This window comes from Scardinius erythrophthalmus (assembly GCF_964197995.2).
Source record: "Scardinius erythrophthalmus genome assembly, chromosome: 24".
NCBI classification, from domain to species: Eukaryota; Metazoa; Chordata; class Actinopteri; order Cypriniformes; family Leuciscidae; genus Scardinius; species Scardinius erythrophthalmus.
In genome coordinates this window covers 13,854,783-13,880,183 of record NC_138244.1, presented here as the reverse complement: position 1 = coordinate 13,880,183, position 25,401 = coordinate 13,854,783, and the positions used below count along the sequence as shown (strand labels likewise).

The 25,401-nt window shown below is 39.3% G+C and overlaps 2 protein-coding genes across 3 annotated transcripts in view; one reads left to right on the top strand and one right to left on the bottom strand.

The window, feature by feature from the left end:
• Nucleotides 1-20,523, bottom strand: part of tmtc3 (transmembrane O-mannosyltransferase targeting cadherins 3) — a 48,075-nt gene extending 27,552 nt beyond the window's left edge. The window contains exons 1-6 of one of the 2 annotated variants that reach the window (XM_081355648.1): nt 20,238-20,523; nt 18,486-18,699; nt 18,160-18,378; nt 10,509-10,608; nt 9,120-9,235; nt 6,201-6,373 (exon numbers count right to left, since the gene is read on the bottom strand). In XM_081355648.1, the coding sequence (XP_081211774.1) occupies nt 6,201-6,373; nt 9,120-9,235; nt 10,509-10,608; nt 18,160-18,378; nt 18,486-18,674 (797 nt within the window). In that variant the 5' untranslated portion in view covers nt 18,675-18,699; nt 20,238-20,523. Of the gene's footprint in view, nt 1-6,200; nt 6,374-9,119; nt 9,236-10,508; nt 10,609-18,159; nt 18,379-18,485; nt 18,732-20,237 lie in introns of both variants that reach the window. The other variant, XM_081355649.1, reaches the window with a different exon arrangement.
• Nucleotides 20,244-25,401, top strand: part of cep290 (centrosomal protein 290) — a 35,041-nt gene continuing 29,883 nt past the window's right edge. Inside the window, exons 1-9 of the mRNA XM_081355842.1 lie at nt 20,244-20,646; nt 21,009-21,151; nt 21,542-21,619; nt 22,057-22,126; nt 22,495-22,541; nt 22,810-22,953; nt 23,533-23,586; nt 23,824-23,844; nt 24,636-24,782. Coding sequence (XP_081211968.1) covers nt 21,059-21,151; nt 21,542-21,619; nt 22,057-22,126; nt 22,495-22,541; nt 22,810-22,953; nt 23,533-23,586; nt 23,824-23,844; nt 24,636-24,782 — 654 coding nt within the window. The 5' untranslated portion in view covers nt 20,244-20,646; nt 21,009-21,058. The remainder of the gene's footprint in view (nt 20,647-21,008; nt 21,152-21,541; nt 21,620-22,056; nt 22,127-22,494; nt 22,542-22,809; nt 22,954-23,532; nt 23,587-23,823; nt 23,845-24,635; nt 24,783-25,401) is intronic.

Here is a 25,401-nt window from a genome sequence, read left to right as displayed (position 1 = left end):
AGAGCCAACTTCAAGTATTAAAAACCAAATAAAATCCTTTGCACAACCCTGTCATAAATCCAATCTCTTGGAAGAAGAATGCTTTTGTTTTGGCAGGGGCATTCCAATATAATCACAATATTTCCAAATACAACACAGGGACAAAATAAACTTCGAAAGTATGTTAATCCAGTGTATTATGTCTCTAGAGAGCTGTGCGATAACACTAATTCAGACGGTCAGAGACAGTCGATGGATTATGTCTTGAGATTAGCGATCGCTTCCGTGACAAATCCAAAAGGATTTTAAACTCAGATCCCAATCAACTTCCCCAGGGATGATGATTAAAGGACAGGAGTAGGCATTTTACACAGAGCTCTTGGATTCAGCGAAATGCTTCTTTTTTTTAAGGGTGGGCAGAGTGATCACTATCTAAGGACTCTTATAGGGGTGGTTCCAGATCAGATGATATATAGATCATGTTCAGTTCAGGGCCAGGCTGTTGATGGTTATAAAGGCATCATGACTTCCCTCATCATTTCAAAAGCTTAATATATACTATTAAGAATGATTTTCCCATAATATGATACCATGTTTACATTCATTAGTCACATCGTTCCCTTGCTATTTGATGCTGATGCTATTTTTTCTTGGCCAATGAAACCATAACCATTTCCTTTTTAAAACCAAATGTTCAGTAATAAATATTTTTATTAAGGCAATAAGCCACTCGGGATTGTGCATTACTCCATGCTTGATGTGACAAGTTTCCAGTGACAAACCATTTGTCCACGCTGGATTCCATACTGCTGAGCATTGTAGGGCTGCATGATTAATTGAAATAAAAACAAAATCGCAAAATGGCTTAGTGCGATTATCAAATCAAAGGCTGTGATTTAATCAAATAAATATATGCACTGCATGTTTAATAGAGGCCAAACACTGAAGATTCCTTCTTAAGGAAGGTCTTAATTAGGGGTGTAACGATTCATCAACTAGATCGATGTATCGAATTATATTCCTACGATCCACCTACATCGATCTGTGCTCGGCAAGTTGGCCTTCCGGACGACATATATCGATCTAACGTTTTAAAAGGTAATGAATCGATTGTATCGATACTAGGAAATAACGCATTGGATTTAAGCACGTCAGACATATGGATGTTTTTTCTTAGCACTTTTAATGATAAAGGCGTTAAACGTTACTCGATTCAGTCTGCCTATCTGTGACGTGATTGCCATGCGTGACGCGCCAGCAGCAGCGCGACAACAGTCAAGCAGCCAAAGTCTCTCACCTCAGAAAAACAGAATTTTCTGCCCTCTCAGCCGCTATTCTGCAGTAGCGCGCACTCTTCAATTGCACGCGCAAATGCGCCGGCCCGCGCTGTATCACTTCACTAAAGCGCAAAAGAAATACTAGAATGCAACGTCATAAATTAGTAAGTTAAGAAATAAAAGTAAAATACCAATAAATTACGTTATTGGTACGTCATGTGTGTTGCTATTTATCAGGAGCAGTTTCCATGTTCTCTTACGAGAGGTTCTCTCGTACTGCGTAATAGCTTACGCTAGGGGAAAAACTCTTTTCCACGAGATATTGAAGCCAAAAATGATCCTTAATTTTGTAATACTGTAAAACGCGTTGCGGCAGCATGCAGACATGGGCGAGACGGCTCGCGCGCCCATTGGCTGCTCTGCGGCAACTGCACCAGCCTATCGAGGGAGAGCCCTCATGACATCACATCCAATGAGGGCGCTTTGCGCCCTCCGCGTCATGTCCCGCCGAAACGGGCGGGGCTTTGGGCTATAAATATGGCCTCAGGAGGCTGGTCTAGCTGATTTTTCATCTCTTCAAGCGAAGCTCACGCATCGCTGGATCCCGAGAGGAAGAAGCCGCGCCGTCTGATAAGCCTTCTGCGGGACGAGCCTTTGCACCTGAAGCCGCTGGTCGACAACTCGCCGCCTTCAGTCGCCGTTCCTGCTAACGCTTTCCGGAGTTATATCCTTTTCTCTGCTACTGTGTTTTTGTGTGTGTGTGTGTGTGTGTGTGTGTGTTCACCACCGCGACACACACTCTCATTGCACTGAAAGAGCCGGACGTCTTTTTCAAGACTCCCCTTTTCCTGGTGAGGATCACGCAGCTCTCGCGCTCGCTGACGGCGACTGCCCTCAGCGAGCTAATGCCTACGGTGACTCTTGAGGACTCGCCTGGCATCCTTCTCCGAGACTGCACCTCCGCCTGCCGCGGTACCGCGCCGTAAAAAGCGTCGTGCTCAACAGGTCCTGAAACCTCCCCCAGCCCGCAAAGCTCGCCGGTGCGCCCGCCTGCTTTGCCTGCTTCGCTGAGTCTCTTCCTGATGGACAGCGGCCGCCGTGGCCGCCGCTTCCATCGTGGATATCGACCAAGAAGCCGCGTCTGTGGGGATGATATCTGCTCTCCCTCTGTTCGAGCCGCGCAAACTGCGCCGTTCACAGGGGATGTCAGGAGCGGATGGTCACTGGGCTAGCTTTCTCTCTCCCTCTGTTCTAGCCGCGCAAACTGCGCCGTTCACAAGGGAGGCCGGAAGCGGACGGTCACGGGGTTAGATTTTTCTTTACGTTACAAGAAAAGCTACCCCGCCCTAGTTGCGCCCCATTCACGCGTCACTCCGGCGAAAGGAGAAAAGAGTGTTTTTAGTCCCGCCGAGGCCGGACTAAGCTCCATTTCTCACACATTTCTCAGTCCCCTCTTAAGCTCAGGCGACTGGAAATATCAATATTGCAGCAAACGAGCCTGTTATAATACACGCACGCCTGCAGTTCGAACAACATGTCAGTGGTGGCCTATATATAAATCGCCAAGGGAGGTATCAGGTCCCGAACCCTTTACAGGCTGACGGAACACCTCCTGGTCTGGGCTCAGCACAATCTGCGCTCGCTGAGAGCAGCGCACGTGCCGGGTCACCTGAATATAGGACCAGACAGACTGTTCAGGAACAATATTCCGGCAGGGGAATGGTCTTTACACCCGCAGACAGTCCAACTGCTGTGATCACAATGGTCTGTGTTCTCTAGCTGGCGCACAGATCATGACATATCACCCTCAGACTGTGGGGTGACAGAGGTTCTTTCCTTCCTGCAAGAGCTACTGGATAAGGGCAGAACCCCATCCACGCTCAAAGTTTACGTGGCAGCCATAGCAGCGTTCGCTAAACCGACGCTTGGCCAGTCATTCGGAAGGAACGATCTGGTCATTCGCTTCCTTAGAGGAGCTATGAGGCTGAACCCTCCCAGACCTCCCTCAGTTCTCATTTGGGACCTTTCTACGGTTTTTGAAGGCGTGAAAGGTGCCCCATTCGAGCCAATTCAGTCAATAGATCTCAAACACTTGTCTTTCAAGACGGTGTTTCTTCTGACTCTCGCTTCAGTAAAGCGCATAGGGAACCTGCAAGCGCTCTCAGTGAGCGCGACGTGTATGGAGTTTGGGCCTAATGACTCGAAACTCATAGTCAAACCAAGGCACGGGTACGTTCCTAAATCCCTCAACACACCGTTTAGGGCACAGGATTTTTCCCTGTCGGCCCTGCCGGTCTCTGAAGAGGAAGGGGACGCGGGCTTCCTTTGCCCGGTCAGGGCATTAAGAGCTTGTGTCTCGCTCGACTGTCTTTTGACAGACGGAGCAGCTCTTTGTTTTGTTCAGCGGATGTTCTAAGGGACTAGCTGCGTCAAAACAGAGTCTATCCAGGTGGATAGTCGATGCTATAGCGCTGGCTTATACATCTAAGGGCCTGCAGTGCCCGTTAGGTGTCAAAGCACACTCCACAAGTGGCATGGCCTCGTCATGGGCTTGGTCTAGTGGGATTGCCTTACAAGATATCTGTATGGCAGCAGGCTGGGCCTCCCTGTCTACATTTATAAGGTTCTACAACCTAGAGGTTCCCGCTTTGCAGACCAAGCTGCTCTCGGTCTAATAAATCAGTATTGTCTGACCGTTGCTATTGGCTCAGAATGCTGAAACTGCTAGAGCGTCGCTCGCTGACCGACTATATACTTCTGTGGGCAGTGTGTAAGTCCCCTAATACTTATCAGTCCAGGCTGAGTTCGCCCTGACTGTGTGGAACACTTGATATAATCTGCTCTTAATAGAGCACTATTTTCTATGGGAATGATGCTATTCTAGCCTCTCTTCCCGGACTCTCTGTGAGTCTCTGATGATTATGCACTGTATGAGCCCCGGGCACCTGCCCTTGGGACTTTAGTGTGGGATCTCAGCATGCACAGCGTTTTACACTGTGTTCCCCTAGCGTAAGCTATTACGCAGTACAAGAGAACCTCTCGTAAGAGAACGTACTTGGTTACTAACGTAACCTCGGTTCTCTCTAGAGAGGGAACGAGTACTGCGTATTTTGCCGTGCATGCATCACGCTCTGGTTCGCTTCGGCGATGAAAAACAGCTAGACCAGCCTCCTGAGGCCATATTTATAGCCCACAGCCCCGCCTGTTTCGGCGGGACATGACGCGGAGGCCGCGAAGCGCCCTCATTGGATCTGACATCATGAGGGCTCTCCCTCGATAGGCTGGTGCAGTTGCCGCAGAGCAGCCAATGGGCGCGCGAGCCGTCTCGCCCATGTCTGCATGCTGTCGCAACGCGTTTTACAGTATTACATAATTAAGGATAATTTTTGGCTTCAATATCTCGTGGAAAAGAGTTTTTTCCCCTAGCGTAAGCTATTACGCAGTACTCGTTCCCTCTCTAGAGAGAACCGAGGTTACGTTAGTAACGAGTACGTTTCTTTACCAGTTCTTCTAAGTATTGTGTATCACCATGGTAGCCTAATTGTTGTTTTTTTCCATAACAAAATGCCACTTACTGGTTATTTTGTATATTTTTATATGACTGTGGTGGCTCAGACCAAGATCGTATTAACAAAAACTAGTTTGGGACTGCTATTTAATAGCTTAACCTCGCAGTGCCTACTGTTTATCAGTATTTGACATATTCTTCCAATTTTTTTTGTATGTTAAGTAAAGGGGGACAGAACTTGTGTGTCAACAATTTTTGTGTAAACAAATGTATTATAATAGGCCTATATAATTCCTAAAAAGGTGGGTCGCGGCTTGATGACCATGGGGAAATGTGGGTCCCATGGCCAAACTATTCAAAACATCATTCAATGTTGTGATAATCATAATTAATAATCACAATTACAAATTCAAGGGAATAATCGACAGTTATCATTTTTGTCATAATCGTGCAGTCCTACTTTATTCAAATAAAATGTGAATGCATTTGACATTAATTGTTGTTTACTTGTTTGTTTATATCCATAATTAATTGATACCTGATTCCCTTGCAAGAATTTTTGGCTAAAAAGTCACTGAATCGATTTCAAGACACTGAATCGTTTCGGATCGTATCGTTCTAAATGAACCAATATCGTCCTTGAATCGTATCGACAACCACGAATCGCGATACGAATCGAATCGTTGTTAAAACAAATCGTTACACCCCTAGTCTTACTAGAATCCTTGGGTCATGCAGAGAACATTGATACCAATTTTGCCATAGTCAGCCAAACTTCCTGTCCACCATTTTGATTTTCTTTAAAAAACTTCTCTTTTTAACTCCTCCTAGACCGTCAGATCATCTTCAGACTGTGCCAACAAAAAGTTATAGATTTTATTTTGATAGACAAAACCGTTTTTGTATCTCGCAGCAACAAAGTTGAGGCATGATGCCAAAATGACTCTGAGCCTTAATGCTTTGGCTAATTGACACCAAACTTAGCATGTGTCATTGTCACCCCACTCTGACCCCACCACATCAATTTGGTCACAGCACCACCTATTGGTCGAAAGTGATGAATCATTAAATCATTACCAGTGACAGCATTTAGTGCCTAAAATCATCTTAAAATGTATTTAAATGCTCGTTGTTGCAGTTGGTCTGATGCTCCCAGCCATGTTGGTATGACTTATCTTGTTTGTGCTTGTCCCCAATAATTGCTGCTTGCAGCTATATTTATTATAATTTTCTTTTGAACTTTCTATTCATATTAAGAAGCTCAACTGTTTTCAACATTGATAATAACAATAAATGTCTCTTGAACAGCCAATCAGCATATTAGAATGATTTCTGAAGGATCATTTGACACTGAAGACTGGAGAAATTATGCTGAAAATTCAGTTTCACTTTCAATGTAAAGTAATTGTACATAACTGAGGTTTCACTGGTCTCACCTGGTGAACACTGGCAACTGGGACTGAATGACCTGCACCCTGACGATGACCAGCAAAAGTGTGCTGATGATCAGGACAATGAGCTTCAGAAGGGTCTGGAGGACAGCATAGGGAAAACCATCTTTTCCTCTCACCACCTGAAGTAGGGTGTCAATCAGCATGGGCAGAGTAAACTGTATTAAACAAAAACAAAACAAAAACAAGGAGAAAATGACTGATATGATTAAAGGAGAATGTTAAATGATGTTATTTCAGCCAGCGCACATGTGCCTGTATTTTCTTCCTGTTTTCAGTCGAAGTCCATAGTAATCGATTGTCGAGTTCACACGCATAGGTTTAGTTACTTATGATCACGCCCGAGAAGTCGACAATCGATTACTATGGACTTCGACCGAAAACAGTAAGAAAATACAGGTATGTGCGCTGGCTGAAATAACATCATTTTTATTAATATCTTTCACATCTACTGCAGTCAGATTCACCCGTGATCACTCTTTAGGAATCACTCACATTAGCTGTACACTTGTAATGACTCATCAAGGATGTTAATATAGAAAGGATATAATATCAAGGATATTATATAGAAATACATATTTAGTTAATATATGTGCACTTTATTTATTTTAACCATCAAATACATTTTACATTTTTACAATTTAATTTACATTTATACACAACCATTCAAAAGTTTGGGGTCGGTAAGATTTTTTTTATGTTTTTGAAAGAAGTCTCATACTCAAGGCATTTATTTGTAAATTAATACAGTAAATTGGTCAACATGAAACATTTCTTATGAAACAGTTTTGCTACTTAATATTTAATTTTATTTTAATTTTTTTTTTTTAGGATTCTTTGATGAATAGAAAGTTTAAAAGAACATAATTTATTTGAAATAGAAATCTTTAGTTACATTATAAATGTGTCCTGTCAATTTTTATAATTTTTTTGTAAAAGTATTAATTTCTGTTTAAAAAAAAAAATCTTACTTGACCAAAACTTTTGAATAGTCATGTATATAAAATTGTATAAAGTATTAAGTGAAAATTTTAAAGTATTATTTAGTAATAATTAAATAAGAATAAATTAAATACATAAAATATAGTTTGTAATAAATTCAATGAATTCAAAAATAAATTCAAATTCAACTAGTAATAATTATATAACTTTCTGTAATTCTTATATATTGCTTAGGGCTTTTTCCATTTTTGTTGACAAAATTGTAGAGAAGACAGTAAACGATGACAAGAAGAGATGCAATACATGCTGTAGTCAAACCCACACCTCCCATTTGACCACAACAGCTTAATCTGTCTGCTAGAAGGTTAAACACTAGACCACAGTCCCACAGTTCACAGGGATAAATGCTACGTTAGAGGCCGCTGCAACGAAGCTTTCACACGCCACATTGGCTCTCCTCTGGATACATAAGCTCAACATTACATTTAATACATTAACGTTTTAAACGCTGCACCTCTAACGACTTAGGCCGATTAGAGTAATTACTTAAGCTACATGTATTTCAGCGAAACATCAAAGTCAATGGGCTACTCATGCATATGGGTTGAATTAGAGGCATAACTGAGGGCTGCGTACGGGGTGAATGGAGCAAAGATTTGTCCAAGGCAAAGAGCCACAGACCTCAAGTTCTTGTCAGAAACAACAGCTGCTTACATTCATTCAGTTGCTAGCTCACATAAGACGGCTATACCACAGTCCATTATGTATAAAATGTAATTGCATAATGCAAAGCGAATGGAAGGCTGTCAAAAGAGCAAAGACCCCGGGGGAACATCCGAACGCTAATGGACAGAATGAATGTAATGTGGCTGAGTGGCTTTCACTTGATATTCAAACACAGATGCTAATCGGCTGCTAGCTGGTAACAATAGATATACAATTAAAATTAAAATGATTTGAAAAGACTCTTTGAAGGGACACTGCATCCTTAATGTCTGTGACATGCAATGTGTACAGCATCTAACTCGCGTCAGTGCGTCAAAAAAAATTGATTTTTGAAATCCTGTAGCTTGTTTTAAACGGAATAGGCAACAGGGTGTTTTCACATCTGGTAAGACTTGTGGTTAACAAAACTATGAGACTTTGCTGTTTTGTTTCACTGCTATTAGAAATGAGAGATGTTGCCCTGAAGTTATTTACTCAACTGTCACTTACAAAATAGTTATATTATGAATAGTTTTTTCCGGGCAGAAGGTACTGAATGTTGTATCAGATAAGAAACCTGTATAAGCTGTTGGTTATCACTTGGCTGATGCGTCAGTGTTGATTTTCACACTCTTCTTCGAAAAACTCAACGCAGAAATGCCCTCTGGGTTTTTAAACGTATTTTATATTCACACCAAATTAACTAGTGACTGTCAAAACGCCAATGAAGTTGATGCGAGAGATGGATTCAGAGCCTTGGACCCAATATTTTTTACAATATTATAAAACCGCACAGGAAATTGCTCCCACTGATACAGCAAACTGTTTTATTTGCTTTACATTTAATTTTTGAATTTCTTCCACCGCAACAATATGCATTTAGCAGATCGATAGATTTGTTTCAAGGTTTTTTTGGTATTAAACTGTCAAGATAGTGACACCAACAGACAAAAGTGTACAAATATTTCTGTAGTCATCGTGTGAGGCTGTGTCCCATGAGGACGCGTTAAGTCTTTCCATCTGGGTAGCGGTTTAACTCTCCCTCTGTCTTTCTGCCAACAAAATAGGGCTTTTAATATAATATCAAAAAGAGAAGGATGTTTTATGACTTCCCTTAAAAGCAAAATAGTTGTCTTTTTTTAAACTTTCTAACAAATAAGCTTTTGATCCCAAGACCCCATAGCAGATCATATTGGCTTTAACCATGCATGTCACACGTCCTTTATTTACGAGATGATGAATAAATGTCATTCTTACCCCTTGGGAAACAAAGACCTCATAAATACAGCATATCCCAATAACAGTAATTCCCTGCTCCTTGCATAGCGTGGCAACGGCAACCAGGAATACGGTTGAAATGATGGGAGTCCACACTGAAAGAGAAAGTTGAAGACACAGAGATGATCCAGGAAAGTGATATGACTTAAGTCTTCATCTCATTTGCGTGTACTTCATGGCTCAAAAGTACTCAATGGCTTTTGAGTAACTTTATGCATCTTATGAAAGTGGAAGAAAGATCAGCAAAGGAAAAGAGCCTGGTGTTGTTCTTCATTGGGAAATTGGGGAATATCGTCCCACAAGTCTTTTCAAGAGAATCAGAGAAAAACACTTAACATAAACAGAGATGTCAATTTAACGTGTTAATTTAGCATGATTAATTAACACAATGTGACTTGCCAAACCACTCCCAACATCAAAAGCCGTTCACATGACTGTGTTCTTGTGTTCGAAAACGGATGAATGGAGTGCAACAGAACGGACCATGGGGATCTAGAGATTGTTTTTAAATGTAGTGGTGTCTTAAAAATGCGGCACTCATGCTGTAAGATGTGATGCAACAGTCAAAGACATGAACAAAAATTAGAAATAAGACTTAAAGTGACCAATATATTCATTTCTAAATTACTTTTATCTATTCAATGTTTTTGTCTGTAACAATATGGTAGCTTAATATTGATATATATGCAATTATTTGCAATTCATTCAATTTAATGATTGGCATATCATATAATTAATTTGATTATTAATATTGATTGACAGTCATAAATACATATTTATAAAACAATCTTAATATAAATGTTAATATAAAAATAAATATATAGTCCAGAAGCAGAAACAGTGGTGGCCTAGCACTGTGCCAACTAAGACATTAATGATGCGGATTATAGGTCATATTATGACCTATAATATGTAAAGAACATTGGCTTAGCATACAATACAACACTTGGATGCACTATTCAATCATGCAATGTTTTTTAAATAAAGGCGACGACTTATTTAAGATGAACAAAAGAAATGAAAATGAAATAAAATAAGAAAATAATCGCTTGTCATCACACCTTGGACAAGATAAAAACAAAAATATTGTAATGGGATTAACATTCTTGTTAAAAAAATATCAAGAATCACAGTGGGAGGTTGACAGTATAATATAATAATTGTTGTGTAGTACATCAAGTCAGAAACAACATGCCAATTTGATCGATCTGTGAAACTGGAGCTGTGTACTCAAGACTTCTGGGTGGGGAACTCAGTGAGCTTTTGAATGGGAGGCGAGTCACAGCTTGCGCGTCATGTTCTAGGAATGGACTTGTTGCAGCGTGAATGTATGCATGGATTATGAGGTTATGTGATGGCTACGCTTACCGATGGAGTGATCGGCTCCTTTTGATCTGGTGTATGCCAGGAAAGCAGCCAGCAGGAAAATGGAGGACAGCAACTCAGCCCTGCCAACGACACCTGTTACCTGCACATACCGAAGGAACCCAATTAAGCATTTCAACAGCTCCATGTGCACATCTCTCAAAACTCATCACAGGGAGTTTCATTCGACCAAAATGTGCCAAACTCAAGACTTAAAAATGAAATGTCTTATGACTTATGTCATATGTGCATGTTTTTACAGTAGTGCTTCTTATTAAGCAAAGTATGAGATTGGACGGGGATGTTCATGCCATGAAGAGTCATGTGACAGGTGCAAGAGGAACCAGTTTGAAGCAATCAATCAAAGCTGTAAAGCAGTAATAATTTTTCCCTTTCATTCATCCTGTGAGAACCTTTGCTAAAAATAATGCAAGCAGTCATATAAGATAATCATGTTATAATTAATTGTTATATAATGTTATATACAATCAGTGGGGTTAAAAAAAAAACTGAGACCAACAGTGCAAAGCTCTTAACTTAAGTGCAATTTTTTATTACAAATAATAGTGTAAACTAGAGCTGCATGATTAATTGTTAAAAGATCGCGATCTTGATTTAAACACCAACGCAATCTCATTCCTAAATGAAAACTAACTGAGTAATGAAAGTATTCATTGAATCATTGATTCAAACGCATATAACTACTGTTTCCAGAAGGAGTGAAACGAGGTACAACACATTCAACAACTATGGGATATCATGCTCTTGCGCCATCTGCTGAAGACACCCTTATTCACACCTGAAAGGGCAATGACGCATGGCGACGTGGGCGGGGTTACCTTCCCTCGTCATATAAATGTAGTCACATGCGTCATTGCTTTTGTTCAGTCCAGCTCTTCACCGAGCCTCTGACTGCACAGGGGGTCAGAGGAGTTGTACCCCGTTTCCCTCCTTCTGGGAACAGTAGTTATAAGCTTAACTCATTGTTCCCATTCAGTCGGTTCACTCGGTACAGCACATGACTATGGGACACATATTCACACCCCGCAAAGTCGCTGAACTAAATGTAAAGGGAACAGCATCGCTTCATACCCCTTCTCCTTTTTCAAGGGAGCGACGGCCTCGGTAAACCAGACAAACATGTGCAGTAATGCCCAACTGGTAGCCGCTCAAAAGACTTAAACCATGCCCGTGACGTTTCCCTGCCCCTCCTAGAGTGTGCACGCACCTATGTCTATGCTATAGACATATCCATGCTTTCTACAATCCAATGCGAAAGACGTCGCTTAGAAAGCGGGTTCCCACTGGCCGAGTTGGAAAAGATGACAAAAAGCTGGTCAGATGAGCGCACAGCCAGCATCTGCTCAATGTACCTGCGTACAACTCGCACAGGGCACAGAGCAAGTCTCCTGTCTTCCTCTGAGTCAGAGATTTTACGGGGCAGGCAGCTCGAATGGGAGCACACTCCCGACATGACTTTAGGAGTACCCGCCTCATCCAGACTCAACACCACCAAATGCAAATTGGATGCAAAATGGACACGGCACGAAAATACCAACACGCTTCGCTGATGCCAGTACCAAAGACAGGGTAGCATCCTTAGACTCAAGGATTCTAAAGGCTCAAACGGAGATTCACATATAGCCTCCAGACCTACCATGAAGGCACCATTAATTTTGTTAAAAGTATACTTCGGTCGTCCGTGTTCTGTGCGCTGTCTGCATGACATAATTTTGGTCAGCAGGAAGGTTCATGGACGTCTGCACACACTGTCCGCATGCAGCCCAATTTTTGTGCCGATGCATACGGTGCGCGTACAACAGCGCATGTGCGAGTGACTTGATCGCTTGGAAACAAAGTCCACTAGCAAGTGTGCACTCGCCAAATGTGTCTTTCTGCACTAACGGCCAAGGGAGTATACCTGGAAAGGCTCGCACGCTCAACTGTGCGTGATACAGAGCGAAATGCGGAAGTTCCACGGCGGTCCACACACTGTCCGTGTGACGTAATTATCATCATCATCATGAGTGTCCGCAGGTGTCTGCGCACACAGTCCGTGTGCAGCCCAATTTGTGTGATTGCGCGGAGAACAGCGCAAATGCGAGTGACTTGAAAACCAAATCTGCTAGATAGTCTGCATGCGCCAAGCGCGTCTTTCCATGCACACGGCCAAAGGAGTATACTTTGAAAGGCTTGCGCTCTCCCGACTGTGCTAGAGACAGAGCGGATCGCGGAAAAAGAAGTATACACGGACCTTTAAGGAACCGAAAGGCAAGCAGGTGTACACTTTACCGCAGAACCCTTAATCCTCTCATGACAAGTCGAATCGGCCATCCAAAACTTCCAACGTGGAACAGGAGTGACCTTCCTTAGGATAAAAAATCAGTATACCCTCAATCGGGCACTGATACGGCGATAAAGATCTTCCCTTGTACCAAGCTTCAAATATGCGCAACACACTTCAGAATCCAAGCACTCTGTATTGCAGCTACAATCAGATTCTTCCTCTCTCAACAGGTAGGCCCCTAAAGACCACAGTTCCTGCCGAGGGTGCAGAATCTGCCTCCTGCCTGGGACAGTAGGTCCCCTCCATAGAGAAAGACACCACGGTGTCCTTTACAGCAACGTCATGATGCTCGCTTACCATGACTTCGCTGGCCAGCAAGAAGCCACCAAATCAGTGACAGACCCAGGAATGCATACAGAGGAGTCCAGAACTATACATGTGACAGGGCATTCAACCCCAGCGGAGCACTCCTGTCCATAATCCTGCAGATCTTGCAGATCACAAATTTTCTTTTATTGACTTGCAGAGTCATTTCTACACAATCTGGGTAGATCGACAGGCGAGTTCTCACCACTGTTTCTACAGGAGTCAAATCTGTATCTGATATCCGTCTTTGTATCATAGGCCAACAAACTTTGTTGCCATTCTTCGATACAGATAAATGACTCAGAGGGCAGCTAGGAGAACCTTGCTGTGAACACTACATGACACTCCTCGGTCTCCACACAAAGGAACGACCACCAAAAAATGACGATCACCACATCTGGATCAGTACCCGAAGACAAGTGTGTACCGTGTCTGGCCACTGACCCACTGAGGAAGCGTTACAAGTGTGAAATGATAAAGCTGCCGGCAGCACACACATGCAACGGTGTTGGAGAGATCCAGCCAAGCGTGGACAATTCCAAACACACTGGACAGTGCTCGTGAGTATACCATAAACACCCACATGCCATAGGACAGGGGCGAGAACTTATGTTCAGATATTTCACATGAAAAAGTTTATTAGCCATTTGTTAGCTGTGCTAAACTCGAGTTAAAAACGTATCTTTTATGCTTTTTTCTTCAACAAGAGTCACAAACGTGGGTTTTCTTGTGAATGTGACGTGATGGTGTTCTAGTGAAGAGCTGTAGAACAAAGGGAATGACACAAGCGACTGCATATATATGATGTGGGCAGGTAGGTAACACAGCCCACATCTTCATGCGTCATTGGCCTTTCAGGGATGAATAAAGGTGTCTTCAACAAATGGCGCAAGAGCGAGATATCCCATAGTCATCTGTAGTACCAAGTGAACTGACTGAATGGGACCCCAGTTTTTAAAATAATTCAGATTAAATAAACATTTTAAAAAGACTGCAGCAATTAACATTTTGTCAGAATCTCGAATAGATTAAGTTGTTTTGTTTAGTTGTTTGTTCAGAATCGTGATCTCTGTTCGTGCAGCTACAGTGTACGCATAATTTGAATGAAAAAAATAACCTGAATTTCAGATTGTCTTAGTATTATTTTGTTCTCCTTTTGTTTTAATGACAGCAGTACTCGAACTCCATGACCTCCACAAGTCTGTGTAAAGCATGATGTCTACAACTTCTACTCAAATAGACCTCATGTGTAAAACTTCCAGTAGATTTCATCCTAAAAGTTTGAGTACACACAAAAACTAGATTTTTCGTACGCACAAAAGTTTTCAGATTTATAAAACCATATGTACAGCAGTACGACAGAATAATTTCCATATGCAAATTCCCATCTTCATGATACCACGTTTAACGGTAGGCTACAAAACATTAGGAAAATATAACATATGGACTATAAATGCCATTTGTGCCATCAGATTAAAAATCATTAATTGTCCTTGTCTTGTTTAAGAATAAATACTCTATCAAAATATCCATAAAAGCCATATAAAATACTTTTCAGAGAAAGTTTTCAGAGAAGAGTTTTTCTCATTCTTTTCCACTGGCCAAATAGTAGCCTATTTTTAATTGTTTTAAACAGATTAAATTTATTACATTTTGCCTATAAGGTTGACACATATTTTAGGATATTTTTAGTATTTTTAATGGAAAACAGATAGGCTTACAAATTTTTTTGCGGTGTAAATACAACTGTCTGACTCACTGACAAAATAAATCTTACAGTTTCCTTCAAATTCTTCTGTTCTCATAAGAAATATTTTCTCAGATAATGAGTTCTGTGCTTTTACAAGAATTGTAATGTGCCTAGCACTCCTCGCTGACATTAAAACATAACATGCCAAAGGAAAAGTGTTCAAAAGCAGCACATCAACTACAAATATTTCTTCTAAATTAATAAAGATTTCATTTAAATTCTGGATAATGGCTTTATGTAAATTGAATGCTTAACTCCATTAATGAGAGAGGAATATTTCATCTAAATGTGTATATCAAAATGGTAAGAGTGTTTAAAATCATTCTGTTAACTTAATTACTTCGCTCACTCCAGTAAAAGAGTGTGTAAGCACGGTCTAGAGTGTGTGGATGGTGCACATATATTTAAGGCAAGTTTATGTTTATGAATCCCAATACGTGCATGGAAAAATTGTGTAGGCACATTTCAAAGCAATTTTTGTGCATACGAAGCGACATCAGGCTGGTGCTTCAATGGAATCAAAATCTGAACTTTGGACGAGTTAACAAGCTCAATGTCACAAATTTTCTTATTCAATTAGTGACCTTGAACGTCAAAGCGTTATCAAATTTCCCTCTTAAACTTTATTTCTACATTTAAATTAGATTATGATAATAGTCTTATTTATACCTCAGTAACAAAAATGGCATTGGGGTTTGTGCATTTCTGTGAATAGCTAATCAAAATAAATCTCAGACTCATAACTTTGAAACAAGATTTGTTTGCTCAAATCATCACTCAGAAATGTTCATGAAAGACCCCTTGTGGTATTTTTGTGGAACTTTTTATGCAAAGCAATGTACTATATATTATTTCTATAGACAGTCTAAAGATAAGCACAATGGTAGATGGTATAACAGTTTTAGAGAAAGACTAAGATCAGATTAACACTTCAGTTCTTATGTCACCCGCATGGGGACTAATCCCCCAACCAGCTCAATTTCAAACAGTGTTTCCATGGGAATGTAAAACTGTTTACATGCAATGCACACTGGGACATGAAGCTCTATCTATTACTGCCATCATGAGGCGGCATCTGCAAAGTCGCTTCATTCACGTTGAAGTGTTTGTTCTTCAACTTTGTGCCAAGCAACAAAGGCAAAATGACCAAGGAGGAAACTTCAACATTATAACAAGTTCAACCACAAGCATCAGGATCAATAAAGAAACTTTACATAAAAGTAGCAAAAACTAACTGGAATTCATTCACAAGTCAGATGCATAAAACATGTGGATAAATCTGTTAACTGACCCTATTCTTTTATTTGAATGGTTTCTAATTTTGCTTTGAAGGTCTAAGATAAGATAAGATAAGAAAACCCTTTATTTGTCCCACAATGGGGAAATTACGGTTTGCAACAGTAGAGACAGGACAGAGATAGATAAATGTACAAATAGCACAGCCAAGTATTAAACAAAGAAATGCCGTTCTTACAAATAAGGTCAGTATTTTCTATACAATAACAACGGACTAAAATAGACTATGCCTTATACAGTGTCCTGCGGCATAATAAGTAGGCCTACTGATATTATAAAAACTATTAAAAGGTCAATGCACATAAGTCAGGTATAGCACGCTAAGGGTTTAGGTTTAAATGCATCCAAGGTCAAAAAACACATTAATTTTCTCATAAAATAGCAGCATCACCTCTTTTTCTTTCTGAAATTTAGCTCGATCAAGGATCTGGCTAGCCTGGATGCCAGCCGAACTTAGCCCCGCCCACAAAAATTTTAGGTCAGGAAGTTCGGTCTGGACTCGATCCGTTGAGGAGCTATTATGCCCGAACAAAAATTGTTCGGACCAATCAAATTGTCAGGGGCGGGCTTTATGCGATGATGGACAGATGAGCAACGGTAACGTAATCATCCACGTCATCAACGAGCGCTTGGGTTGAATTCAAATGACTGCCGCTGGAGAATTGAGATTTCACGAGTTCACGCTTACAAATAAGTCAGAATATATAGAATAGAATAAATGCATATTTGGCGTGCTGTGAGGAGAGGGCTCGGGCTCGGTATTCGGCCCGAACCCAAAGTACTCCCCCCGTATTCCTGGCTGTGGAAGAACAAGCTGAGAGTGAGTGGAGGGATGCTGAAAACTGTCAAGGAATGTTAGGTGAGTTGACAGAGTGAATAATATGCTTCCTCTCATGCTGATAGTGTAGACATAGTGTTTGATGACAAGTTGATTGGATTGATTATGTGAACGTGCTCCTGCCGAATTTTGTTTATGAAACATCATGTGTAAATTCCGCAATCGCGTCTGTTATAAAAGATATCGACAGCGCATTAATTTTAAAAAGGAAAAGAGAACCGCGATCAAGGCATTTGTCGATCGGAAACATGAATGAAAACTTACTCCATTGCTCTGATTGGTTGTAGGTCTATCCAATTGAGTGCAGAGGCATTTTCTTTCCTGGTTCGGTTGAAACACGCACCATAATAAAAGCTCAATGGACCGGTATCAGACTCACATTCTGACTAGAATCTGAGTAGGACGACGTCAGGCTAGGATCTGGCCTTTCTCAACTCCTTTCTGAGAGCCTACTCTGCTCTGATTGGTCAAAAGGCCCAGTATGTTGTGATTGGTCTATTCTGCTCTGTTCTGATTGGTCAGATGGCCAAGTCTGTTGTGGCTGGTCTACTCTGCTCTGCTCTGCTCGGTCAGATGGCCCAGTCAGTTGTGATTGATCCACCACTTACAGCGCATGTTGGAAATGGCTATTACTATATCTGAATTTCAGCTCCAGATCTTCCTCAGCACTTGATACACAGTGGTACGAACAGTGATGATGGCGTCGGCTTTACCACATCAATTCGTACCAGAGTCCTCATCCTTTGGAAGTGCATGCAAAGCGCATAAAACATCATCTTCTCGACATACCAACAACACAAACCAGTCTTTTCCAGGCCTCAGCTACAGAATTTGAGAGCGAGTCAAAGTAGTCATTCGTGGGCAGCCAATGAAGACCATAGACTGGCATTTGCACATTTGTTACAAACCTACATAGATTCAAACAGGAAGTAAGATTGGAATTACTGACGACTCGTTTCAGCCAGTTCAGAAATGCTTCTTTCTTTTGGGAGACAATAACTTCATTTATAACGCACTTTGATCTTTGAAACTTTGCCGACCATTTACATTCACAAACAGCTATATTACACACTACATGAAAGGTAATATCTGAAAAAGCATAATAGCGGTAACTTACAGCCTCTGTGTGAATGGGATGGACGGCAAACAGCAGGGCCGCTATGAGGCTGGTGCTTCGGTCCAGGAGCAGACGGCAGAAGTGGAGAAAGAGGACACACACCACGGCATGGAGAACCACGTTGAGGAGGTGGTATGAAGAGGAGCTCAACTCGCTGAACAGGTAATTGAGGCGGAAGGTGAGAACAGTAAGCGGCCGATAGGACTTATGGCTCCTCTCCTGGAGAAAAAGACAAGGTTGGATACGACGAGCCTCCAAAAACAAAAACATATCGCCTTGAGAAAGCAAGCTGAAATTCTTCACTATGCAAAAGAAAGATGTACTACCTCTGACATAGGCGTGCCCCAGAAGTCATTGAGGAAGAGGTTCTTCAGCGGTGTGGTGGGACGAAGGTCTTTGTTATCCAAGATAGCAGAGACATCATCGAACACAAAACCACAGAACAGGCTATTCCAGTAGCAGCCCACCACCAGTCCAGTCAGAAGACAGATCTCCTTCCACGACACTACAGCCATCGCTGACGTGAGACCTCATTGAGCACTGCAAAGGCAGACAAGTAACAACTTGGCCTCCTGACATGATTACAAAATCATTTGAATTCAGGCAATGTTGCAAATAAATCATTCAGACCTTCGTGTGAACTGGTTTGATTCATTTCAAAGATCTGATTGCTGATGCCAGGCATTTTAAAACTGGCTTCATATATTCACATAGGACCTTGGTGAAAAATATGGTATACAATATGTCAAGCCAAACACACCAAGGATCTCATAATGAGAGCAATTTTTAATGTTAATGATTTTATAGCGGCATCAATAGGCTGAGACGTCAGATTTATGTAGCCTCCCTAGAGTAACGTACTACATACATTTACCAAATTTCATTACTTATTTGATCTAGAAATTTAGTAAACTAAGCCACAACCTACATTCTTCATTGGCTTCAGGTAGCCATGTTGAAGTTAAAAATGTTTTTGATGACTGTTGACAATGACGATTTCTATTTCTGTGCTCTACAGCGCCATTTACGGTCTGATTTATTTTTAATCGCAAAGAAGGTGTCAACATTTTGACCAATTTTTTGTCACTGCCATTTGTGGTTTGGTCGATATCTTATATTGTAAGGTTATGTTACTAATCTATGATTTATTATTTTATTTATTAATAATAATAATATTGATGATGATAATTCTGACAAATAGTGTTCATAAGCTCTACAAAACAGTGTTATTGTTGTTAACTACAACTATTAAAATTGATTTTGTTCATTAAAATAAATCTGAAATTTAAAACTGGATCAAACTTAATTTAAACAAACTCGACAACTCAATTAAATAAGTTTAAGAAGTATTACAATTACTACAAATGAAGTAAAAATAAAGCTAAATTAAAAACATAAAAAAACTCAATATAATAAATTTTTTGGGGGAAAAAAAATCACAAAACAAACTACTAAAGCTTAAAACATTTATTTTAAAATAATTGTACTACTATTTTAGAGCAGAGCAGAGATAGACAAATATATAATCACAACAAAAATTCACAATCCGTTTACATTTTTATTTATTTTGATGACCTTTCCATGCCTGGAAAACCATTTTAAAATCCCTTTAAATTTCCCATGACCTTTAAATCCCTGTTTAAATCAAACTGCTGCATTGCGAGTTTCGAACTTTTTTCAAACATGTTGCAAACCTAAACACACTAATAAATCAGTAGAATGATCGTAATAATATAATAATTCTTGCGGATTGAACGTAAGTTAGCAGAGAAAGGCGCACCCCCATAAATCATGACCAGCCCATCTAGCTATCAGTTAGCATTTGTTTTCATTGAGATTGATCGGATAATGCATACATTACATTATGAAAACATCAAAGCAACATCCATCTCTAATAAATAACATTAATGTCCTGATGATTAAAGGAAATTGGTTTAAATTTACAAGACACTGGTCTGATCAAAGATCATGTCTGATTTAAGCTGTCCCATTAGCATTCAATGACTTCAATCATTTAAACAATCAGTCTCAATCTGTCATCAGTGATCGTCAGGATTTAAATAGATTAGACAACTCACCTTGTCATGTCTGGTAAAAAACTAAATGAAAACAGAATGTGTGTTTATTTTGGCTGAAGCAGCAAGTTCGATCTAAAGCATTGCATTAACAGGGACAAAACCGCTTCCGGGTCAAAATTCTGGGCAGAATAAAAGTTATGAATTACAAAGCGCTAGTTATAGGACTTTATGTTGAGGCAATATCAGCTCAATGTAAAGATATCTACTAAAAAACATTTTCCAAATTATATCCCTAGAAATTAATGGACAGCATAATAGATTATTTTATGAGCGTCACAAATCGTATGGCGTAAAGTTAAGAACCCACGGAGACGAGTTTACGACGTTCCGCTTTACGACTGTTTTCTTGGTTGCCTAGAAGCAGTGGAGAAAGGAGAACACAAGATGGCTAGGATGTTTTATCAATAAGGTCTGAATGCGTTATTTAAAGTGTCTTTTTTATGAATATATACAAAATGTGCATGTGTGACATTAACAAACGCATTTTTATAATGTCGCTAACAAACAAAACAAAATGTCGCTAACAAACAAAAGAAAATGTGACCAGTTGCACAGTGCTAATCTTGTGTTTTCTGAGGTCTGTATTTCTTGCTAATATCTAACTTGTCTTTTGACCCTTTATTTAGTATCATACTATTATTCTGCGTCTTTATATGAGGGTGTATTCATTGTGTCTTGTGAGAAGCCTTTGTGGGTGGATAAGATTAGAATATTTTACATTAGCATGACATTTCTCTGTAGAAAATCTGACATCACACTGACATTGACCAGGTTCAACTGTTGAGTCCAGCACTGTAGGACATTTGCACAGAAGCTGAAAGATGCCTGCAGCCGCAGACTGGACGCTGCTCATGGGAGTAGACCCAGAGGATCTGGGAGATGATGATGAGAAAATCTGTCAATTGATTTTAATGGTATGTGTACATCTATATATATATATATATATATATATATATATATATATATATATATATGTGTGTGTGTGTGTGTATATGTATATATATAAATGGATATGGACTTTATAGCAAACATTTAATGTGTCCTAAATCATATATCCACATTATACTGCCGTTCAAAAGTTTGTATTTATTTATTTTTATTATTTTTTATATATATTTATATATATAAATATTAGTATGTTTTTTTAATGTTTTTTTTTTTTAATGACTCTTATGCTTACCAAGGCTTATTGCCAATCCTGGGCTTTGCTTCCAGACTTAACATCTGCTTATTGGAATGTGCTAAGGACAAAAACATTCTTCCTGCAAATTCATCTGACAATCATGCTTTTCCTTCTCATGTAGGTCAGACCACGGGACCTGAAAGCAGATGATTCAGAGAAAATGATTCAGCTCTTTAGAATTTCACGAACTCTTCTCAGGGTAAGACTAATGCACCGGATGTTTTTGAAACAAAAAAGCTTGTTGAATTGCACTACTTGAAAAAATATGTATTGTTTTAACCATGAAATTATTGAAAGTATTAATAATTAATGAAAACGTGTGAATGTGTGTAATGTTTTGAATTGAAATATTCACAGCTTAAATATACAACCATGTTGAATTTCAGCCCATAAAAATGCAAGCCCTAAAAATACAATGCATTAAATGCAAGCAGTGTCAATGTTTTTTCAAGTAGTGCAATTCAACAAGCTTTTTTGTTTCAAAAACATTTGTCATTATTATACTCCCATAGCACAGCCGCCACACATCTGCTCTTTCATTTGGAAACCTTTGAATTTCTTTCAATTCAATTATCTGGTCATTGAAGTCTTGCCATCTGCAGTTGATGTTATATTAGATGTCTTTCTGACCCCCAGATGAAACTTGATGAAATTAAATGTGCCTATGAAGTTGTAGACAGCGCAGGTGTGGACCAAGCAAGAATTGGTATGTGCAGTCATTATTAGATTTGCATTTCCTACTGAAAATCAAAGTGCTGGCAAGGAAACAACAGATTAAATGAATGCATTTTTTGACGTTAGGTTTCTTTACACAAATAAAAAAATAAATTTTCATTCATAAATCATGCACTGGTTTAATAGACCAATCAGAATTCTTCATGCAATGCAAATATGACATCAATGGCAATTAGCTTTTGAAATTCAAATTATTTAATATAGCTTGAATGAATGTGAAGCTTTGCAAGCACTGTAATTGTTTCAAACAACATAATCATATTTTATGATTTACTGTAATAGCATGTTGGTGCAATTTATTTAGTAATATATTGATGCTTGCATATTAAATGATTGCAGAAAATGAGCTGAAAGCTAAAGTTCTAAAACTGGAAGGTGAGCTGGAGGTAAGGGAGGAATTTCACTAATAATTGCATACAAGTGTGCTTATTATGTGAACAGTCTGTGTACAAGTACTTAAGAGGATTACAGGCTTAATTCCCTGTGTGTTGCTTTCTGTTATAACTATAATTGTTCCACACATCACATTTCCTTTAATATGTTTACTGTTGTGAAAAGAAGAGAGATGTCATTGAGCTGCACAGCTCAGCAGTGTCACAGATGGAGAGTTTTGGGTCTTGAGCTTTATTCGGATCCGTCTCACTTCCTGTCCAGATGGCCCAGCGCGTGGTGGGAGGGGGGGACACACGTTTCCTCCGGGATGAGATCCACCAACTGGAGAGTCACCTGGAGCGCAAGGAGAGAGAGGTGACCCAGCTGGAGAAAGAAATGGGCAAGGAAAGGAAAGTCAATGAGGAGGTAGGCAGTGCTTTCCACAAATAGGGTACTAAATAGTGCCAGAAACACTTATTTTTCGGTAACACTTTATTACAGTGTCCCTGTTACACGTCACATGTATTTACTTTAGTAATAACTAACCCTAATTATCTAGGAAGTACATGTTGTTAATTATTATTACTCAGTTTATATACTTATTTGTACAATTACACTGTAGCCTAAAAGACGTCAAACATCAAGAGCTATTAAATTTCCTATCAGTTAAAGAAAAAAATCTATTTTTACAATAACTTTGCTAACAAGGTTGAATGCTTGAGTTGATGAACGCTAAAATTTGTGTAAGAATTTAGAAAATGGTATTCATCGTCTTCCTTCTATGCTGGAGAAAAGGTTCATGTGATGATTTTAAGGAATCATACTTTTTATTCATAATAAAGAAGACAATTATGTGTGCATTCGAAATGTGGGACACCGCTTAATATAATGTTTTAAGTAGTAAAGTATAAAATTATTAATCCAACCGAAGATGTCATATTTATTAGAACAATACTGTAGCTGCAGGTGTAGATTGATAACAGACTGATGCATGTTTTCACACAGCTGGCTGTCCGTGCTGAAGAGGCAGAGGAGAAGAACAGGAAATTGAAAAGAGAGGTATGTCCAATCCTTTTCTGGGCCTGCACAAATGCTTTTTGGGGGACATCTTAAATCTTCCTCTTTCTGTTACTTTCAATTATCCATTCCATTATATCTCTTAAATCACCTTCTCTTCTCAGCTATTTCCCTGACTGACCATTTCATTTTTTATTTTGTTTTTATGCATGCCTGTTATTGTTTTCTTTTTTCATCCTTTTCTTTCCTTGCTGTCATCTCTTGTCACTGCCCCTCAAGATAAAGCAGCTTACGAAGAAGGTAAGACCCCAGATTAGGCAGAGTTAGAGTAGCCAATCTATTTATCAGAAACATGTTTGTGTCAAATGGAACTGCCCCTCCAGTCTGATCTGGTCTGGTAACCAAAATGTGGCCTTGAAGAAATTAAAATCGCCATCTGGTTTGGAATATGCTAGAGTGTTCCATTAAGTTCCATTAATTTAAAACTAACATTTTCCCCAAGGAGTCATTTTTACTTGCTCTGCCTAAAACTTTTTTCTTTTTTTTAAATTATAAATAAAACAGCTTATAACAAGTAATTGTTATTGCCATTGTTAAGTTATTCGTTTGGAATTCTATTTTAAATTTATATAGCTATAACTTCATTTACATTATTTTGCTGGAAAACAGTATATGGCATATAATGCAGCATATTACTGATTTGTTGATCATACTTTCTTTCTTGCCATTTCAATAAAGCCTCACCTGCATTAGCCGGTTCGATAATTTTTATCTTGTATTTAAATAAATGTAGCTAGCATAGCTTAAAATCAGATGAACATGATCAACATAACACTCTCTCGATAGAGCAAGCTATAACTGTGCTGAATCTGGTCCATCGGGACATTTTTATTCCTAAGCCCTTAGAGACTGTTCCACCACTGTGGCAAGAAAAGGAATCAATGCAAGTCAAATGATTGGAATGAGTAATTGTTATAATAATTATAGTGCTGCTATAATATGCAACCTTGTAGTTATACATGATATACACTCATTTAGTTGTAAATCATGTTTGACAGCAGGATGAGTAATGGATTTGTTCGTTATTGCAGAACGAACAGCTTCAACAGGATGTTGAATTCTACAGAAAGGAAGTAGAGCAGAGAGAGCCTCTTCAGACCAAAGAGGAGAGCAATGAGATTCAGAGGAGACTTACCAAAGCCAACCAACAGCTCTACCAGTGCATGGAGGATCTGCAGGTAATTCCCACATGACCTTCAGGCTGCCATATAATGCCATCATAACATGGCAGGATCACTGCCAAGCATAATACACCTCTAATGCTTTTGGCTTTAAACAGGCCATATTTTACACATAAACTGAGAGGTGAAAATAAATTCAAGGTGAATTTTTATTTATTTAATATATATGTTACTTAATTGATAATATTTTTTAAAAATACACATAATCACTTTAGTAGCAATTACATTTTTTAAGGCTTTAAGTATTTAAGGGTTATTTTTATTTTAAAAATAAACCACTGTCGAAATAAGTCAACTTATTAAAAAATATACAACATAAATACATACAAATATATATAATTTTATTTTTATTTTTTCTGGAATAGTTCACGCTGTTTTTCATCAGATTATATCAATAATGTAAATGTGATATCAGTACCAAAATGTTTGCAGGTTATTTTACATTTAGTGGTGGGTTTTCAATCTTGATGGTCTGATGAGGAACCCCTGCCTTGTGAACCTTAAAATGTATTGACATTGTACATCAAACTCAAAAGTAGCAAAAGTATGAGAAACATGTATGTGTAACCTTTTAAAGTACATTTCAAATGCAATCTGTTATGTGACTTATTTGTGA